The following is an 18,617-nucleotide window of genomic DNA, read 5'->3' on the forward strand; positions in this document are numbered from 1 at the left end:
TTCTTCCTTTGCGATACGGGTTCGAGCCTGCTTGCCTACAACTATTTTTTTTTTTGTTTCACACACACCTCCAAACACCTGGGCAACGCCGGGCACCCAGGCTAGTTTTCTATATTAATAAAATGATTTCAATTTTTCGCCTGCACCTAAAGTTTCAACAATAAGAAAATAACTGAACACTTCCTAAACAAATCCTTCACATTCACCATTTACAGCACTTCCTAAAGTGTGTTTCAAAAATCTATTCGGTCATTTCAAGCCCCCCCCCCCTCGCCTCCATTCTGATTAAAAACTATTTTATTTTATTATGTTTTTTTTAATTGCATTTTCACCCCAAACAAGGCATAGTGTCACTTTGATTTAGGTGGTTAATATCTGAGATATAATTGCAGGGAAATTGTTTAGGAAGTTTGGCAACAACATGTCTATTCACATTACACTTGAACTTCTGCATGTCAGTACAGCCTGGGAAACAGGAACCCGGAAGGGAATTCCAAGTCTAGCAGTTCTGAAGAAGAAACTATTAGAGTAGAAGGCTTTCTGGCATCTGGAGATCTCTACTGTGTAGGGGTGGGATTTTGCTGCCTGTTGGGTTTGTCGGGCATATTTACGTCGAGGGGGAGGGGTAGAAGGGCTTGTAGTCCATCAGAGCATCTACAATTAAAATACTTCTAAAACAGATAGAGGGATGCAACATTTCGTCAGTTAGGTTAGCGAGTCTCTTTTAAATTCTGTCCAGGAGTGAGATTTATTCTGAAGAAACTGCGTCTCCGAAATATGTAGCCCCACAAAGAAAGTATCAAAGAGTTTCACTCTTTATCTATTAAGTCCTCTCATTCTCTGCATATCACTATATTGCATCTTGAGCAGATATAATTATTTTTAAGCTACTGTTTATTATTTCACTTTTTCACTGATACTAATTCAAACATACAAGTACAAGTCTACATTTAAAAAAATAAAAATCGCTTTCATTTACATTTTAAATAGTGTTTGGAATGTATTTGAGGAATAAGTTAATATCAGAATTGTTGCAATATTTTTTCTATAAATAGTGGGTATGATTAAAGGAAATTAGAAGGTTCTACTTATAAACACTGGCTATAGGAACTGACCAATCAAATGGAGCCACGTTCTCCTAACAACCCATCAGAAACCGGAATCGATCCATAAGAATATTGGATCTTTTAGAATTTGTGCCCATAATTTTTTGTATCTACACAAGTAAGATCTTTGGTCTTCATCTGCAAGCTTTTAAAGTCCAAGGCGTATACAGATTAGCTACTCATGAGAAATTCTTCCGCAATTAAACATGACTTTCAATTCAAAAAGAATGTTTGAATTTTCTGGACTGCACTGTGTCTATTAATAATATTTTTAATCATTTCCCAGAATGGTAGTATAAATTAACGAATATCTCGAATCATGTTCAAAATAGCTTCTTTGCTTGACTGCTACGATTGATATAAGTAACTTTTTAAATAATAAAACAAAATAGAAAATCTTTTTAAAATCTCGTTATGAAATTAAATTCACCAGAATGCATTTTGTTAATGATAAGCTACGTGTGTAAGTGGGTAGCAATTTGTTGCTCTTTGCCTGACTCACTTTTTACTCTCGTTAGTTTGTAGGAATATGTGCACAAGCTTTAAAATTGGTTTAAAATTCGTTTACGGTTTCGTTTTCTCTTCTAAAGAAGAATATCTAAAAAAAAAAAAATTAATGTACAAATTGAACATCTGGACGCTGGGTCAAACCTGAAGACGACTTGCTTCCTTACAAGGTCAAGGTTAGACACATGGTTAGTTGACGCTTCTACACTATTAGAACGAAAATTTGTAGTCGATAAATGGAGTTTTCAGATAAAAAACAATGATTTCTACTGATTTGTTTTTAATCAATTCTAATAAATTACAATTGTAGCTTCCAAATTATGCAGTCGAAATAACTTTAATCATGTTAGCTGGTGAAAAATTGCGGCCATCTTGTTTAAATCGAAACGGAAAATTATCTCCGTTTTGAACTCTTATGTGTCTTTAGATTGTTTTCATCGAATTCTATTTTTTATTTTCATTAGTAAATAATTTTCTACCATATCGATTTTCGTAATTTTTGGATATAATCATCTTAAAAATACAATGATTACGTAGTTACCATTGTTTTCATGTGAAATTCAGTTTTACGATTTTCGAAATTTCGTCCCAATAGTGTAGAAGCGCCGAAAAATTCAACTCCCTTTAATATAGGGGCACTGAGGTTCAAGTGTCTTTCACTCTTTTGTTCTCATGATCTCTCATTTATTTGGATGTTTGACTGACAATTACAAAAGTCTCACTTGAATAACTTTGTGTGTGTGTTTGTGTGTGTGTGTGTGTGTGTTTGTGTGTGTGTGTGTGTGTGTGTGTGTGTGTGTGTGTGTGTGTGTGTGTGTGTGTGTGTGTGCGCGTTTAGCCCAAGAGAGTTAGATGTAACGTCGGTTTTTAATATGGGGGATATCCATACCCCCCCCCCCACACACACACACCAAAGAAAACCCCTACACCGTACTTTGGGGTAATTACACCAAGTCCAGGGTAATTGCGCCAACTAGCAAAAAGTGTTCTTTTGACAACCACGCATATAAAGAGCACTTTTTTCTTTACTTTTTTTTTTTTTTTTTGCGCAATTACCCCCGATTTGGCGCAATTACTCCAAAGTACGGTAACAGTTTTTGAGCAGATGAAATATTTAATTCTCTCCCACTGTGACACCAGTGTCGGAAAGTGGGATCGAGAAGTCAGTCCCTCCGCCCCTTCACACCGAGGAGGGGCACTCTAACCTGCAAAAAGTGCCTGGGTAGCCTCGTAGGCATTCAACCATCCATTCTCCGGAAAGGGGGCGCCACAGGCGATTAGCAATAAACTAACCCCTTCTCAAAGAGAGAAAGAAAGCCTGGGAGGGTGGACTCACTGGACTGGACACCTCCTAGCCTGTGAACAGATAAACAGGGATTACAAATATGAAGTACATTTTGAATGAATGTGCATCTTTGAACGTACAATAAAACACTATACCGAAGTATTATATTATGGTGTTGTTACATAACTTCGTGTTCGACTCCAATCCCGGGAAAATGTTAGAGTACGTCGTAATAAAAGTGGGTGTGTACGTTGTGAAAACAAAATAACACAAAATAAATAAATAAATAAATAAAAAATAAATAAATTAATTAAAAAACAAACAAACAAAATAAAAAAAAAACTAGTTTAATTTAGCAACCTAGTTAAAGCCTCGTTCCTGTGCGTTTAGTGTTTAAACGAATAAAAAAAAATGTCTGATTCGGAATTTTTTTTAAAACCCTTTGTTCCGAAATATATACCACATTAGTACGCTTCTTTGTTGCGTATTGTGTGTAAAAAAAATCAATAGTATTTTTAGTGTTACTGGGTGCTTATGGTTTATTTCTTTACGTTTATTTGGGAGGGGGGGGTCGTGTTCATTATTTATTTTTTTTATTTTGTGTTCACTGTCTGTGATTTAACATGCATTGCACCGATAGCACAATATCAATGTATTATTATTTATCCCTTTGGGTGTTTTTATTTTATTTTATTTTTATTTTTTTATCCCACTCCACCAGAATTCATACTACACAACTTGTAAATTAAATTTCACTAAACGCTGATGACTTCCTAAGTAGTTCCTATTTACCCCCCCCCCTTCCCCACGGGACAGAGTTAAACACCAGGGTCGTTTAAACCCTATTGTGCAAATTCGGTATCATGGTGACAATTTCTAGCTTAAGAGAAAATTATAAACCCGCACTACTCTCCCATCCCAAAACACATCAAAACTCATTGGCCTTGTGCCTGATTTGTTAGAAAAAAAAATATTGTCACCTAAATTTTAGAGCGAATAAATATTTTACCCCCCCCCCTAAAAAAAAACTTAATGTGACATTAGGTTAATTTAATGTCGGGGATCCAGTCCCACCTCTCTAATAAAAGGGATACTATATGACTGTTAAATTTGTCGTGTCCGCCCCGTTGGCATTCCCTTGTATAGGTGTACCAGGCGACCGGCAATAAACTAAAGGAGGGAGTAATGCATGTGCAGAGGAGCGCTTTCTGTGGCCGAGGAGAGCTATATACCAAAACCACAAATCAGGTTGAGAGCGGAGGGTGGTGGTGGTGAGGCTATAACAGCACAATGGTATTGTCATCATTCAACATATGGATTTAATTTATACGCTTCCATAGACATCAACAATTTAAATAAAAACTTATAATTTTACTGAAACAATATATATATATATATATATATATATATATATATATATTGTTTCATACATATATATACACACATATATACATATACACATACATATATATACACATACATATATATACACATACATACATATATATACGCATACATACATATATATACACATACATACATACATATACACATACATACATACATACATACATATACACATACATACATACATATACACATACATACATACATATACACATACATATATATATATATATATATATATATATATATATATATATATATATATATAGTTGCCATTTTATAAAATGAAGGCTAACAAAAGAGGAAGGAAGTGAAAAAGATAGCTTATTCCTTCTTTTTTTAACACTTCTTTTTTCTGGCTGGCACATTTTAAGGTTCCGCCATTTACACACGAAGTCTTTCTTTTTTTTTACGTTTATTTTTTGCGTGTGTATGTATGTGTAAGTGTCTGAAGGTTTTGTCTTTTAAGGTTTTTCTGTGCACTTGTGTAGACAATATTGTGAACAAGAGACATTTAAATGAATAAATAAATAAATAAATAGACAGCAGTTGTTGCACACCATTCGTCACCACAGATGATGCGAATAATTAATTCATTGTTGTAACTAGTAACCGAAACTACTACTAATAAATATGACCCTCTCGACGCAAGGCACGGTGACGCGAATAAAAAATAAAAAAAATAAAAACGTTCGTTACGCACTAAGAAATAAAAACGCATATACATATACACGCACGTGCCATACTAGTATCTATATTAGCATTTCTAGTCTTTCTTTTTCTACTACCTTTTCTTTCTTTTTTTTTTTTTTTTTTTTTCATTTATAATAGCCTTTCTTTCATTTTCTGTTTGCTCTTATATTTCCTTTTCTTCCCCCTCCCCGTCATTTCAAGTTCTTCCATGTCTGTTCGCTGCTGCTGCTAGTGGTGTATCTCTGTCAATAACCGACCAATCGTGTTGTGTGTTACGGGGAGAATGATATTATAATGCGACTTGGATGACGTCAGAGAAAAAGAGATACAAAGATATACACAGAGAGGGGGGAAGAAAAAGAAAGAAAGAAAGTAAGATAGATAGAGACAGAGAGACAGAGAGAGAGAGAAAGAGAGAGAGAAGCACGAAGTAAAAGAAGGAGAAAGACGACATATTACCAGGTAGAACAGCGAAATATATCGGACGACTAGTCGGACATTTTCGTTTCCATCTTTTTACACTTTACCCGTGGAAAGGATAGTCACGATGGGGCCTTCTGTTCGGCCTGGATTCTTGTTGGCCGTTATTGGCCTACAGGTTAGTATTAACTTGACATTTTTTCTTCCCTATACGATTTAAAAATGAGTATTAAGGAAGGATCATATTAGTATTACTCCTAAAAAAAAAAAAAAAATAATAATAAAACTAATCGTCGAAGTCACCTGTTCAGTCCTTTTTTTGTTAATGTAAAAATGAATTTTACGTATGAAAAGAATCCGTAAAATAAATATTTTACGTAGAACATTATCTTGGTTTCTTTAATTTTGATGACCATAAAAAATGCTCGTTTCTTTTTATTTTAATTTTTACTAAATAAAAAAAAAAAAAAATACGAAAATAAAAATATGATCGATAATAGCAGTTATTCGATCCTTCTTGTAATAAATGTCTTAAATTTTTCCGTTTTAATCATTTTTTATTATTTAAATCCAAAAAATGTCCTTTTATAGTAAATATATTCAGCGTTTATATTTATTACCCTTTCTGCCATATCGTTATCGTTTTTCTCCTCCAGCGTTCAAAAAGAACTCTGCCATTATTAGTAATTATGATTTTAAAATGAATTAAAAACGTGTAGTTTATTTAAAAAAACAAATGGTCAAACCATTTTCGCGCAATGATCGCTTTTAAGTTGTGATCTCGTCAAGTCTTCACTTTTCAGCCATTTTTTTTTTTTTTTTTTTTTTTTTTTTTTTTTTTTTTCATTTTATGTTCAATTCGTCCGCATCGTAATCGGTTCAGAAAGAAATGAAAGGATGCTAATATCTGATTTTCTTGGGGGGGGGGGAATAATTTTTCAATGAGAGATAATTATTTTTATTTATTTTTTTTTTGTCTAAAATGACCCTAGAATTATTTAATTACATGAAATTAATTTGTCTTTCTTGGCGTTAAAACTAGAACTTTTTTTAAACTGTCGTCTTGTTAAAACGAATTATTTTTCTATTTATTATAACTTTTATTTCCTTTATTTCTGACAGTTCCTGTCTTGCTTGAAAACCACACACACACACACACACACACACACAAACATAGTCTGGTTCTTTGCGATCATAATGAATGAATGACTAAAATAAATATCAAATAACCACCAAGGACAAAATGCTTGTATAAAAAATTTTAAAATCTATTTTAATCCTGATGCAGACTTTCATCAACATCTTTGATCTATCAACATCTTTAATCTTAATGTGATTCATCAATTCAATTGTAATAAGTCTTATGCCGATTCTCTGATCTCAATTTAAGAAAAAAAAAAATCCCTTCCTTGTATGAATGACTTTTAAAAGACGATTGTTCATCCAAGCGTAAGATCATTTAAATAATTAAGATCAAAATAAGAACCCTAAAGAGATTAACCCTTTTAATTGAACCATTTTTTTTTTTTTTTTTTTACCAAATCTAATTGTAAGTATATTCTGAATCTACAATTGCTAAAAAAAAAAAACTGTAGTAATTTCTTCCTCCTCCTTTCTCTTTCCGCCATCTCCCACTTTTCCTCTCTCCTTTTAGTTGTCGTCTTCATCTCTTTTCTCCCACTTCGTCTTCATCTTTCCTCCTCCTCCAATCGTATAATTATCATTTTGATTAAAAGACCAGCAAACTCGTTTGATCTCATTTTCTATTTTTAATCTTCCCAAATCCGTAATAATATAGAATTTCAAGAAAATTCTATACAAATAATTAAAACCAAAATCTGTTTAATCTTAATCCTCTGTATTTTTTTTCCATTTCTCTTGCCTGTTTTTTTATATGTATATATATATCTTTTCATGAATTATGAAAATGATTGCTTAGTGCGTCATCTCGTCTTTAGAAATCCAAATGGTTAAAAACACCTTTTTAATTGATATATTTCACCCATTAGAAAAATGATTAGGACCAAAGTGTTTCTAATTTTACTTATTTTGTCTAAAAAAAAAAAATAATAATAATAAATAAAAACATCTGTACAACAAAATAAAAATTACTGTTTAAATCAAATGTTTAATTTCAAAACTTTCGTGTTCTTTCTAATTAAAATATCGAATCGGCCTTAATTGTTCATTAGTTGTAAAATTAAATATAATGTTGATAAACCAATTGCTGGTAAAAAATATAGTTTTGTTTTAATTGCAGCACATTTTTTATTTTTTTTTTTTTAAAGATTTCTGAAATACCACTGAATAGTTTCTTTTTCATTACTATTTTATTTTTATTTTTTCAAATTAGAAAAAATATGGAGAAGGGCCTCTTTTCAGTCTCTAGAAACAAGAGATGCTACTTTCTGTAAGTGAAGCCGGATACTTATACTGAAGCAAAGGTTGCGCAATTCTCTTGCTGTACTAAACCTGCGTTGTAGGACGACTTGAAACAATATCCAGATGTTTTCCTTTTCTAGATTAGGTGCTTGATAATCTAGTTTACCTTGCTATTATATATCAAGAAGTAAAAAGTTTACAAACCAACTTAAAGCGAATATTAATATGTATATATAGTAATCTTAACCAAAAAGAAACCGAAATATTTCTATTTTTGGGTATCCTGTTCAACAATAAATTCTTGTAAAGTATAATTTACAGTCTTAAATTGTGTTGAAACTGCAATAAAATATTAACTCTTATAAGTGTGCTAAATTTGTCTCTTAGCAGTAATCTAATTAATACAGTATTTACAAAAAACGTAAAAAATCAGTTTCACCTGCTGAATGCAAGACCCCTCCCCCAAGAAAAATAAATAAAAAAGGAAAAACCAATTATAATCTCCAGTTTCTGTCTCCGAAGGTGGGGCTGCTTGCTTTGTGCTTTTTTCCCACACCCTTTCCTTGGTCTACCAAATTTCTTTCCCTTTTAACTTCCTCAATAAGGTAAACGCATAAAATATCCAACTTGTGTTAATGTTTTAAATCATTTAGATGCCAGTAAATTATCTCCTGCCACAGGGCTTATATGGAGAAGAACTTGAAGTCCTATCTAACTAATATTCTTGGTGAACTAAGTGCAAAAGAGATCCAGACAATTGCACTTAAGGGAACAGCCAGGATACTAAAAAGAGCTCTCGGTTGGTTTCAATAAAAAGCAGAGGAATATTGGCAGCTGGTCTGGCTGCCCCATACCCAGCATTAATCTTCAAAGAAAGAAAATAGTAAAAATAAAATGTTTTCAATTTTTATTATAGTATTCCCAGTACTTTAGGCACCAGAGAAAAAAAAAGATACGCCAGCAAATTGTTATTTTTCATCTCCTTTTCGGTATTTAAAGACCATGAATATTTCCTGCGATGGTAATCTATAATGAAACGATAGTTGTGGAATCATCAGTCACACATTTTCTTGGCCGGCATCGTTTGAGTCTAGTCGCAAGAAGCACTCCAAAAGTACTGGAAATAGTGCAGAGTGAAACGGAGAAAGATTTAATTTTTAGATTTCCTTTTCCAAACAAGTTGGCAAAAGCATGTCATGAGTCTATTCTACTATTTAATCCAAAACTTGAGAGGGTGTATATAGGGATTCATACCTTTCCCAATACTACTACTACTAATGAAAGTGACTGATACAGTAGTCTTGAACCTGGTATGTTAAGCCCACCATCCATGCCTGTAACCATTATACAATGCCACTTTCAAAGTGCTAATTTTGATTTTTACTTTTGGCTACCGAATTGCCTTGTAATTGTAATAGTGCTATTACCATGTCTTTGTCATTAATGGCTAGTTTTTCATAATGGGAGAAAAAAAAATCGATATCGCATCTTTCCCACCCTTATTGCACCAAAAAATGGGAGTGTCAATGGTGAGGTCATTCCCCCCCCCCTTTGTATCTTTTAACCTCTCATCTTTATTTTTGATTTTGTTTAATTTATCCCTATTTATTTTCCCACGAAGGCAATGGTAGACACAAGGTCAATTTTAATGCTCAGTGTGGGAGATCAGCTTTTATTTAAAGAAAAGGAAAGAAAAATCACTCTTCGCTGTGAGCAGAAGCTTAAAAATGGCTGCAGGCGAAAAGGCTTTCTCTTGTGACACCAGAAAGAACAGATACTACACTTTGATTGCAAGACCGAGAAATCAGATTTCCATTTGTGCGCATTCTATTGAATCTATGTCAAATTGTTTTTTATTTTTTTTAAATTTCTTTTTGTCATTTTCGTTTTGCTTTGCTTTCCCTTGAAAACTGGGTTGGGTTAGTCATTCATTCATTTTGTGTGTGTGTGGTGGTGGTGGGGGGGGGGGACTTATTCGTCATCTTTGTTCCATTGAAACTTGTTGATCATTTTTAATAAGAATCTTTTCTGATCCGCCCTCATTTATCTCCTTCCTCTTTGTAGCTCTAGTTTGTCGCTACTACTTATTTCCAATATAGAATTTCTACAAAGTTTGAGGTTCATTTTCATGTATAAATTTACTCTGACGTAACTATGGATGAATCATCTACCTTCTCTCTGTATTATGTTTTTGTACTGTCAATTAATCACTGCCATTAAAAAGAATTAGTTCCTTGCTTTTTTTTTCATCTTTGTTATTTTCTTTCGCTTTTTTTTTCTTTTTTTTTAAATCGGTTTGTTAGTTTTTCACGAAATTTTCAATGAAGTAGAATGTTTCGAGTTCCTCTCCGATTGGATTCTTTTAGATTTTAAAATCCACGTGTTATTTATAAAGTTGGAGGGAAACTCCTCTATACTGTGGAAATTTTTAGTTTTGCCTACTTCAGCCCCCCCTCCTCCCATTAAAAACGACCTTGTGTCACATTTTGCTTTCGTGGAGGAGCAAATAAATACCAATTCCAATACTGGTTTGGCCCTATTATGAGACAATTATGAAAATTCATCTTCTGATTAAAAAAAATTCGAATTTGTCGCTACTGAATGAAAAGAAAACATTTAAATGTGTGGATATCATTTTTATGAAAGTTCTTTCATTATGGATTCTTGTAAAGAAAATGGTGCTTGCGTATCTGTTGCCGCGCTATTTTTTAATAGTATTTTCAAGTTGAATTCAATTTTTACGATATTTTTAATGAATTGTTCGGTGAAAGTACAGAATAGTTACAAAACACCCTCACCTTCATGTTAAGAATGGTTTTCTAAATAATGTCATTATTTCACCACGCTAACATAAATGCACAAGTATCAATAAAATTTATTAAATCTCTGATCAATGGTTGCTTACATAAAAAAAAATAAAAAATACCGGTGAATTCCAGAAATTATTTCACTTTTTTTTTTTTTTTTTTTTTTTTTTTACAATTAACCATTCAACTATCGGTTGCTATGATTTGACATAAATCATGTAACATGTGATATGTTTGTTCATACGTTTTCATCGATCACTGAATATAACCAATAAACTGACATGACTTTTCGCGTTACTATTTTACTTTTTAAGGCCCATCTTACGTTCGTATGGAAATTTTTTTTTTTAATTTTGTTTTTTGTACATTTTGCTGTACTTAAAAAGAATGATAACCGTTTCCGTCGCAAATTTACCGTTTGCATGGTATTAACCCTGGGACTATTTTCCGCCATTTCACAACCTTCGGTTACGCTACGCGCGGTATCATAAACCGAGGCTGTTAAATGTGAACTCGCGTACCAAACTGCCTTCTCACATAGCGTAGTAATCTTTGGCGAACAATTTCAAATTAAATGAAAACTAGTTTTCCATGTAATTCTGTTGTCAGTAGTGGCCAATTCTGTACGCACGTGCACGCATATTTTGACTCGCGTGCGTCAATATGCGCGCTTGTGCATACAAAAATGGCCACCATAGAATTACATGGCTTAATATCTGGAAGACTACATGTTTGCAGTAAAAAATATGCGCGCGGTTGCGTGTACAGAAATGGTCACCACACCAACACCACTGATAACATAAGGAATTACATTGCTTAATATCCGGAAAACTACTTGTTAGCAGCAAAAATATGCGCGCTTATGCGTACAGAAATGGTCATCATGTATAACATAAGGAATTATATGTATCTTTATACAGATTTATTTTTTTTCGATTTCCTCGTGTTTTTATTAAATGATGAAAGCAGAGAAAAAATACCCCCTCACTAGTTGGCCAGAAAGTGGGTGCTCATTTTAAATTAAACTTACATGGAAAAGGGTTCCACTTTTTGAAAAAGTAATTTATTCGTATCATGAAAACTATTTCTCTGCGACGGAAACGGTTAGCAGATTCGTTTTTAACACACCAAAATCTACAAAAAAATTTTTTTTCTATACGAACATAAGACGGGCTTTAAAGTAAAATTTTACCCTTTTCGCACCAACTCATAAGTTTTTGTTGCAAAGCAGTCTAAAGTTATTTATTTATTTTTTTTACCTTCATTTCCAACTTTCATTATAAAATGACCTTTTTTCCTGTTGCAAAGTGTATTTGATATTTTCATCTTTTTTGATAGACTCTTAAACACTAGTAGTGTTTAAGAGTCTACTGTGTCTGACTTTTTACCCGCGCAAGGCGGTGGGCGGGGTGTGTGGGTGTGCAGCTAAATAGAGATCCTTTAAAAACAAATATAGCAAACTCACTTGTCCTCTTCATTACTGTTTTGGGATTGAAGATTTTTAATGAATTTTAGTTGGAATATGATAAATTAGACGATATTGGATTTTCTTGCTCACACTCCCTATTTCGAATTCGTAGCCGTGGGTCGACGTCATAGACTGCCTCTCTTCCACAAAACTGCGAGCCAGAAAATTCAATATCGCCATTAAAAAAAAAAATGATTCGAAAAAAGATTTTAATTTTATATTATCGTTAACTTTGATATTTTAACATTTCAAATGAAAATAACAATATTAAACTGTTTAAAAACTGTTGCGATAGCCAAGAAAAAAATACCAATCCTTGATCTATATAAATTAGTTTTAATAAATTTAAATAAATTGGGAAAAGCCAAAATTTAATGAATAAATTCTTGCCTCAGCAGAGCAGCAAAATCTATAGCCTGGTCAACAGTTAATCAGTGACGCCTCCCTTCATTTCTTTCTATCGCATCACTAAATTGAACTTTGAACCTATATTAAAATGACCGTTTCCTTAAAAAGTTCTTGACTTTGAAAGTTCCTATCTACCGTCTATCAAAGAAAAAAGAAAAAAAAACGTATAAATTAAGGCGGATGGACACGCACCCACACATTTATCTATCTATATATCTATAAAAGTGAACGTGTCTGTCTGTCTGTGTACATTTCCCTACGCAATAACTCTGTCAATTTTTAGTCTATAGACTCGAAATTTGAAATACCGGGTACTGAGATTTGGGAAAATCGATGTGACGGGTGTCAGCCAGAAATTTGGCTGTTAAGGGATCAAATTTCAACGATTTGACCTTTAAGAACTCTACCAAACTCCTCCAACAATTTTGGGTCTAGACACTTGAAATTTTAGATATAGGTTCCTTGAACCTGGATCTAACTTAATAAAGTGATTTGAGCCCGAAACTATACATTTTAAGGGGTCATAATAGGGGTCAAATTAAAAAAAAAATTTACTTTTTTTTTTTTTTTGCTCAGCATACACCTCCAAACACCCGGGCAACGCCGGGCTGAAATGCTAGTATAAAATAAAACTAACAGAAACTAACGTCTTTAAAATCATATTGCCTTAACAGAATAGGTATGCTACTAGCTTGTTAATTTAACATTCTCTATAAACTTCTTTCGGGAGGGGTGGGGAGTGAAGCCGGCTTAACCAGCCCAGCATGACCATTGTCTAAAAGCTAAAAATAAAGCTATTTGTTTTCTTTGCCCATCCTCTGGGCCAGTCATGCGCAACCTTTCCTCCATCATTGACCCTTTCATCTTTACAAGTATTTCTCTATTCACACTTTACTCCCATACAATAAATCCATGGCCATCATAAAGTGACAGAAAAACAAGAAGGTCAAAAAGAACCTTTTATTGTTTAGGTTTTGTATAAAATTAGTATTTAGATTCATATCACAAAAATAAAGAAAATCAAACCTTTTTCTAAATAGAAAATTATGAAGTTAATTTTTATTACATTTCTTAGACATGACACAATCAGAAAAATAATTATTTTTAAATTATCAGGTAGTTCAATTATTTACACCCGACTTATATAATTTTTTACCCCTAGGAGTAAATTTACCCGTGGTTGGGAACCTATGCTCTAAAGCTTCTTTCCCTCTCTATTCTGGCTCATATCAATTGAGCTGAAGGAAAAAAAAGGTTGACTCAACCTACTTTCATTGCTGACAGACATTAACGTGTGAATGAACTTGTATACAGCTATAATCACCTTAACTTACCGGTTTCTGCATATATTTGTTTAAATGAAACATTTTCAAATATGGGTTTAGCTTAAGTAGGGCACCCCTCCTGGAATGAATGTGATATTGTGATGACTGAGATGATTCTAGTTAACTGTAGGATAGACAATTTTAAGTATTTCTGACTAAGAATACCCAATGACACCCATTATCGCCACACTTTTGATTGACCTTGTGCCTAATTTGTTCAATCTATATATCTATAAAAGTGTGTGTGAGGACACTTCTCAACCTATATATATATATATATATATATATATATTCGAGTTTTTCATTTACTGACTTGAAGTTTGGTATATAGGATATTCAAACATGTGGAAAACTTTTTAATCGGTTTTCATCCAGAAAAAAGGGCTGCTAAGGGATAAAAATTGAACAATTGATACCTAGGGGGGGGTCATCGGATTTTTATCTTTGTCAACTGTTTCACAAATACACATGCGTGAATCGTTCACATGAGATTCGTTATGTTAAGGGTCCTGGATATGACCTTAAACTATATCCAGTGGTGAGGCCCCAGCTTGCAGGCTTTGGGAAGTGTGGAGCTACCCTTTAATTACCATTGCTTCCAAGTCCACTCTGACCCATAGTGGTAGTACCTGTTAGGGTCCCAACTATGGGTTAAATAGAAACCGACTTAAATACAACAAATATATTTTATAAAAAAATTTTTCTTCAAAATCTTTGGATTCGGCATTAAATATCCCGAAAAGGGTTGATATGCCGTAAGACAAAAACAATCAAATAAAACATCCTTATGTTAAGAATAAGTAGGTTTCAAAACCCTTTTTAAAGATCATGTCAAACTGGCCTAATGGTTATTGTGCTTGACTCACTATTTTTTAGATTTTGGTTTCGATCTCAGCTAGAGTATTTCTTTTACTTACAAGAATTGAATTGTTTAGAAAAAACAATATTCGCATACACATATCTCAGTTTCTTTCGTTTTTTTTTTTTTTTTTTCGTTTTCAAAGGAATTTAACATTACTCTTAACACCTACGATATTTCTGTTTATAATTAAGAATTTTGCATTATTTAAAATATAATATGCATATTTTAGGACGGGGCAACTTATAAAATTGAGGGTTTTTTTTTTCACTGACATTGATATTAAAAGCCTTTTAAAAAAGATCTCAACTCTATTTAAAATAAATTTTTTACTTACAAGAAATTAACTTTTTAGTAAAACATATTCGTATGCACATGTCGCAGTTTCTTTCATTTTTTTTTTTTTTTTTTTTTTAACTATATTAGGTACAATATAATCAATCAATCAATAGAGGGTTGGCTCTAATAATAAATGTGAAATCTGCATAAATTAAATATCATATTATGCGTATTTTACGACCGGGATATGCCGGGCAGCCTGCTAGTATGTAATATTTTAATATTTTGTGCAAATAAATATTTCATGTTGAGCAGCGGTCGTAACTTGGCACATACTAAATTGGCGTCCATTTAAGCAAACCAGATGGTGTACGCTACTAAAGTTATCTACAGATTATATAAGTGAACGTGTCTGTCTGTCTGTACATTTCCCTACACAATAACTCTGTCAAATTTAAGTCTACAGACTCAAATTTGATATACAGGGTACTGAGATTTGGGAACATCGATGTAATCGGTTTTCGGCCAGAAGTTTGGGGATTAAGAGGTCCAAAGTTCAATGATTTGACCTTTTGAGAACTCTACCAAATTCCCTACAATTTTTGGTCTAAACACTTGAAATTTTAGATATAGGTTCCTTGGACATGGATCTAACTTAATAACTTCATTTGAGCCCAAAACAATAAATTTTAAGGGTTCATAATAGGGGTCAAGGTAAAAAAAAAAAATTGACCGTTGTTTTTTTTTTTTTTTGGCTCAACATACACCTAAATACCCAGGCAACTCCGGGCACCCATGCTAGTATATATATATATATATATATATATATATATATATATATGGTTTCTGTGTGTGTTTGTGTGTTCACGCGTGTTTTCACTCCTGAATGTTTTCTTATTGTTGTGGAATATTTGAGTCTATATTTACTTGTCTCCCCCATAAGGGCAGTTAGACACAAAATCTTTGAGACAAAAGTAATAAAGGATGCAAGTGTGCATGGAGGGAACGTACCCTCTCCTAACATGCTAGGATTGAATAGGTTTTACTCTTATTAATAACAATGTGATTTGTAAAATTAAATCTGTTCACCAATTTAAAATGTTCTTGTTCATACACCCCTATTCTGAATTTGTGGCTTAATCCAATGATTAAATTGAAGTTTTAAAATCCTATAATTAAAAATTAAAAAAATAAAAAACGTTGAAAATGGACTATTTACGGGATTTAAATTTATGCAGTTCATAAGATGTCTGGTCGATTATACTTTACTTTTTGATAATTTTTTTTTTTTTTTACAAAAATGTATTAAATCAAATTTAAGATTAGCAATTTAAGATGAGCAAAACAAAAGTGAAATTAAAATTCCATGGTAACGCCGGGTAGGTACATCTAGTTTATTATCATGCTAATTCATTGATTACTAAGTGCTAGGCAGATATTTTTAATGAATTTTGTGAATTAATGCTTTGCCTTTAATCTCATAAGGTACTTAATTGAATCTAATGAGTTTTTTGTTAATCTGATTAATCAGGATTATTGTACAAAAGTGCTCGTATAAAAACAATTCGTTCGATAACATTTAGACATATTTTATTTCTTTTCAATAATTAAAATTAGAAACCAACTTTTTGTAATCATTTAAATTATTTACATAAAACTGCAATATTTTAATGTATTCGTTATGTAACCAATTTCAATGGATTTTCTTTTCTATTATATAAAAAAGATTTTCTTTTCTATTATATAAAAAAGATGTTTTAGAATTTCAAGAAAAAATGCATTAAATCTACTAGAAAATATGCTGCCTATAATAGTACATTAGTCTTAAACGGTAAACGAAATCTCTATTATGAATACAGTAATATCTTGAAGTACGAATTTAATTTGTTCCATGACCACCGACGTATCTTGAAAAAGTCATATCTCAAAATTATTCCTGTTTGAATTGAAAGAAACAGACTTAATTCGTTTCAAGAGTAAAAAATTTATCCCAAACAAGTTCAAATTATGCTCAAATTACACTCTATAAAGAAAAGTAAATATGCAGTAATGACACTGAAATTGATGTATGATAAATGTTAATAAACTAATAGTTGTATTCACTGCCTAGGTTAGTACTGGCGTACGGGATGCATGCAAAGAGGGAGAAGCAAGGCTACCACACACACACACACAATATGATGGCTAAAGAGGCAATATACAGTTAAAAACGTTAAATGAACTTACTAAATGCTTAATATTTAATTCTTAATGTAACAGAAAGGATGATTAAATAAAGAATAAAATTGTAACCAATTATCATGGAAACAGGGATGAGCAACTAACGAAGGTGAGCTAGAAGACAAGGAGAGAGGTCTGAGATATCATAGCCTCGCCTACAATGCATACACACACACACACACACACACTTTTTTTCCTTGTTTTGTATTTATTTTTTTGCTTTTTCTTCTGTATTTTGCTTTTCGATTTATTTTTTGATGGCGCGTTTTTTTTTTATCATAGGGCGTAAATATAAATACAATGTATCATATTTCACAAAATCGTATCTTAGTGCATTCGTATCTCAAGGTATTATTGTAGCTATAATATCTATAAGACAGTTACGTTGTAACCTTTGAAATTAACTCTTGTTTAAAAAGTATATTAACATTTTAAATGATAGTATTCAATTAAAGTTAGAAAGTGACTAGTGATAATGAAAAGTATTCGCTAATGGGTTGGATACCAGAATTCAATCCTCAATTTTAAATGACTACTTAATTCCCTTTTTGCTAAACATTCACTAGGTGAAAGATCAAGGGTAAGTAAAATAATCGTGAAGACTGCTGCCATTTCTCTTTCGGTGTGATAGCTAATCAAAAGAACTGTTTGGTCACTTCACTTTAAAGTTACAAAAATCCGATTTAAAACAAAGTAGGAGATAATGAAGGAACTTTGAGTTTGTTTCCTATGGACTCGAAAATGGCTGGGTCGATTTTTAGGAAATTTCACATGAAAATACTTCATGTGCCTGGCAGTGTTCTTAGATAGGTTTTGTATTAGGATGTCTTCGATAAATATCGATAATAGAAATAATCTGATGAAAAAAGGAACAAGTGATTTTGACCGAAGTTAACACCTTACACAGCCTAACATAAGTGTATTTGAAAAGTTTTGTTACCACACAAGCCAAAGGCCTGACATAAAATAAACAGTAGGTTCTTTGATATGACAGGGGGTATATTCAAAATGAATGTTCTTGTTTAAAGCTCAATTGCATCCTGATACTTGACTTTCATTTTAAACTTAAATTCAAGCCATTATCACCATGCAAGAAGTAAGGCCAGGTATATAAAATCAATAGTAGATTCTTTGCTATAACGGGGGGGATGTTCAAAATGAATGTTTCTGTTTGGAGCAAGATTGAAGTATGATACTTGACTTTTACATTTTAAATTTAATTCAAGTCATTATATATATATAAAAAATTATAAAATCAACTGTAGGTTCTCTACAGTGCAATGTAGATCACAATGTATTGTGGACTGTCACTGGGAAGGCATGTGAAGCTTCTATTCGGTGAATCATGATGGGTCCTCAACTAGAGCAGGCAATCAATCGCTCTGATTGAAAAGTGGGCGATTTCACTGATTACAATAAAAAGTATGGGAGTGTGAAACCTTCATTAAGTC

At 32.5% G+C, this 18,617-nt stretch overlaps 1 protein-coding gene across 1 annotated transcript in view; it reads left to right on the forward strand.

The window, feature by feature from the left end:
* Positions 1–5,191: 5,191 nt before the first annotated feature.
* LOC145277908 (amyloid-beta precursor-like protein) overlaps positions 5,192–18,617 on the forward strand; it is a 70,289-nt gene continuing 56,863 nt past the window's right edge. Inside the window, exon 1 of the mRNA XM_080129964.1 lies at positions 5,192–5,596. Within this exon, the coding sequence (XP_079986090.1) occupies positions 5,546–5,596 (51 nt within the window). The 5' untranslated portion in view covers positions 5,192–5,545. The remainder of the gene's footprint in view (positions 5,597–18,617) is intronic.

This window comes from Euprymna scolopes, chromosome 6 (assembly GCF_053919585.1).
Source record: "Euprymna scolopes isolate OS-2025 chromosome 6, ASM5391958v1, whole genome shotgun sequence".
In the NCBI taxonomy this organism is placed as follows: Eukaryota; Metazoa; Mollusca; class Cephalopoda; order Sepiida; family Sepiolidae; genus Euprymna; species Euprymna scolopes.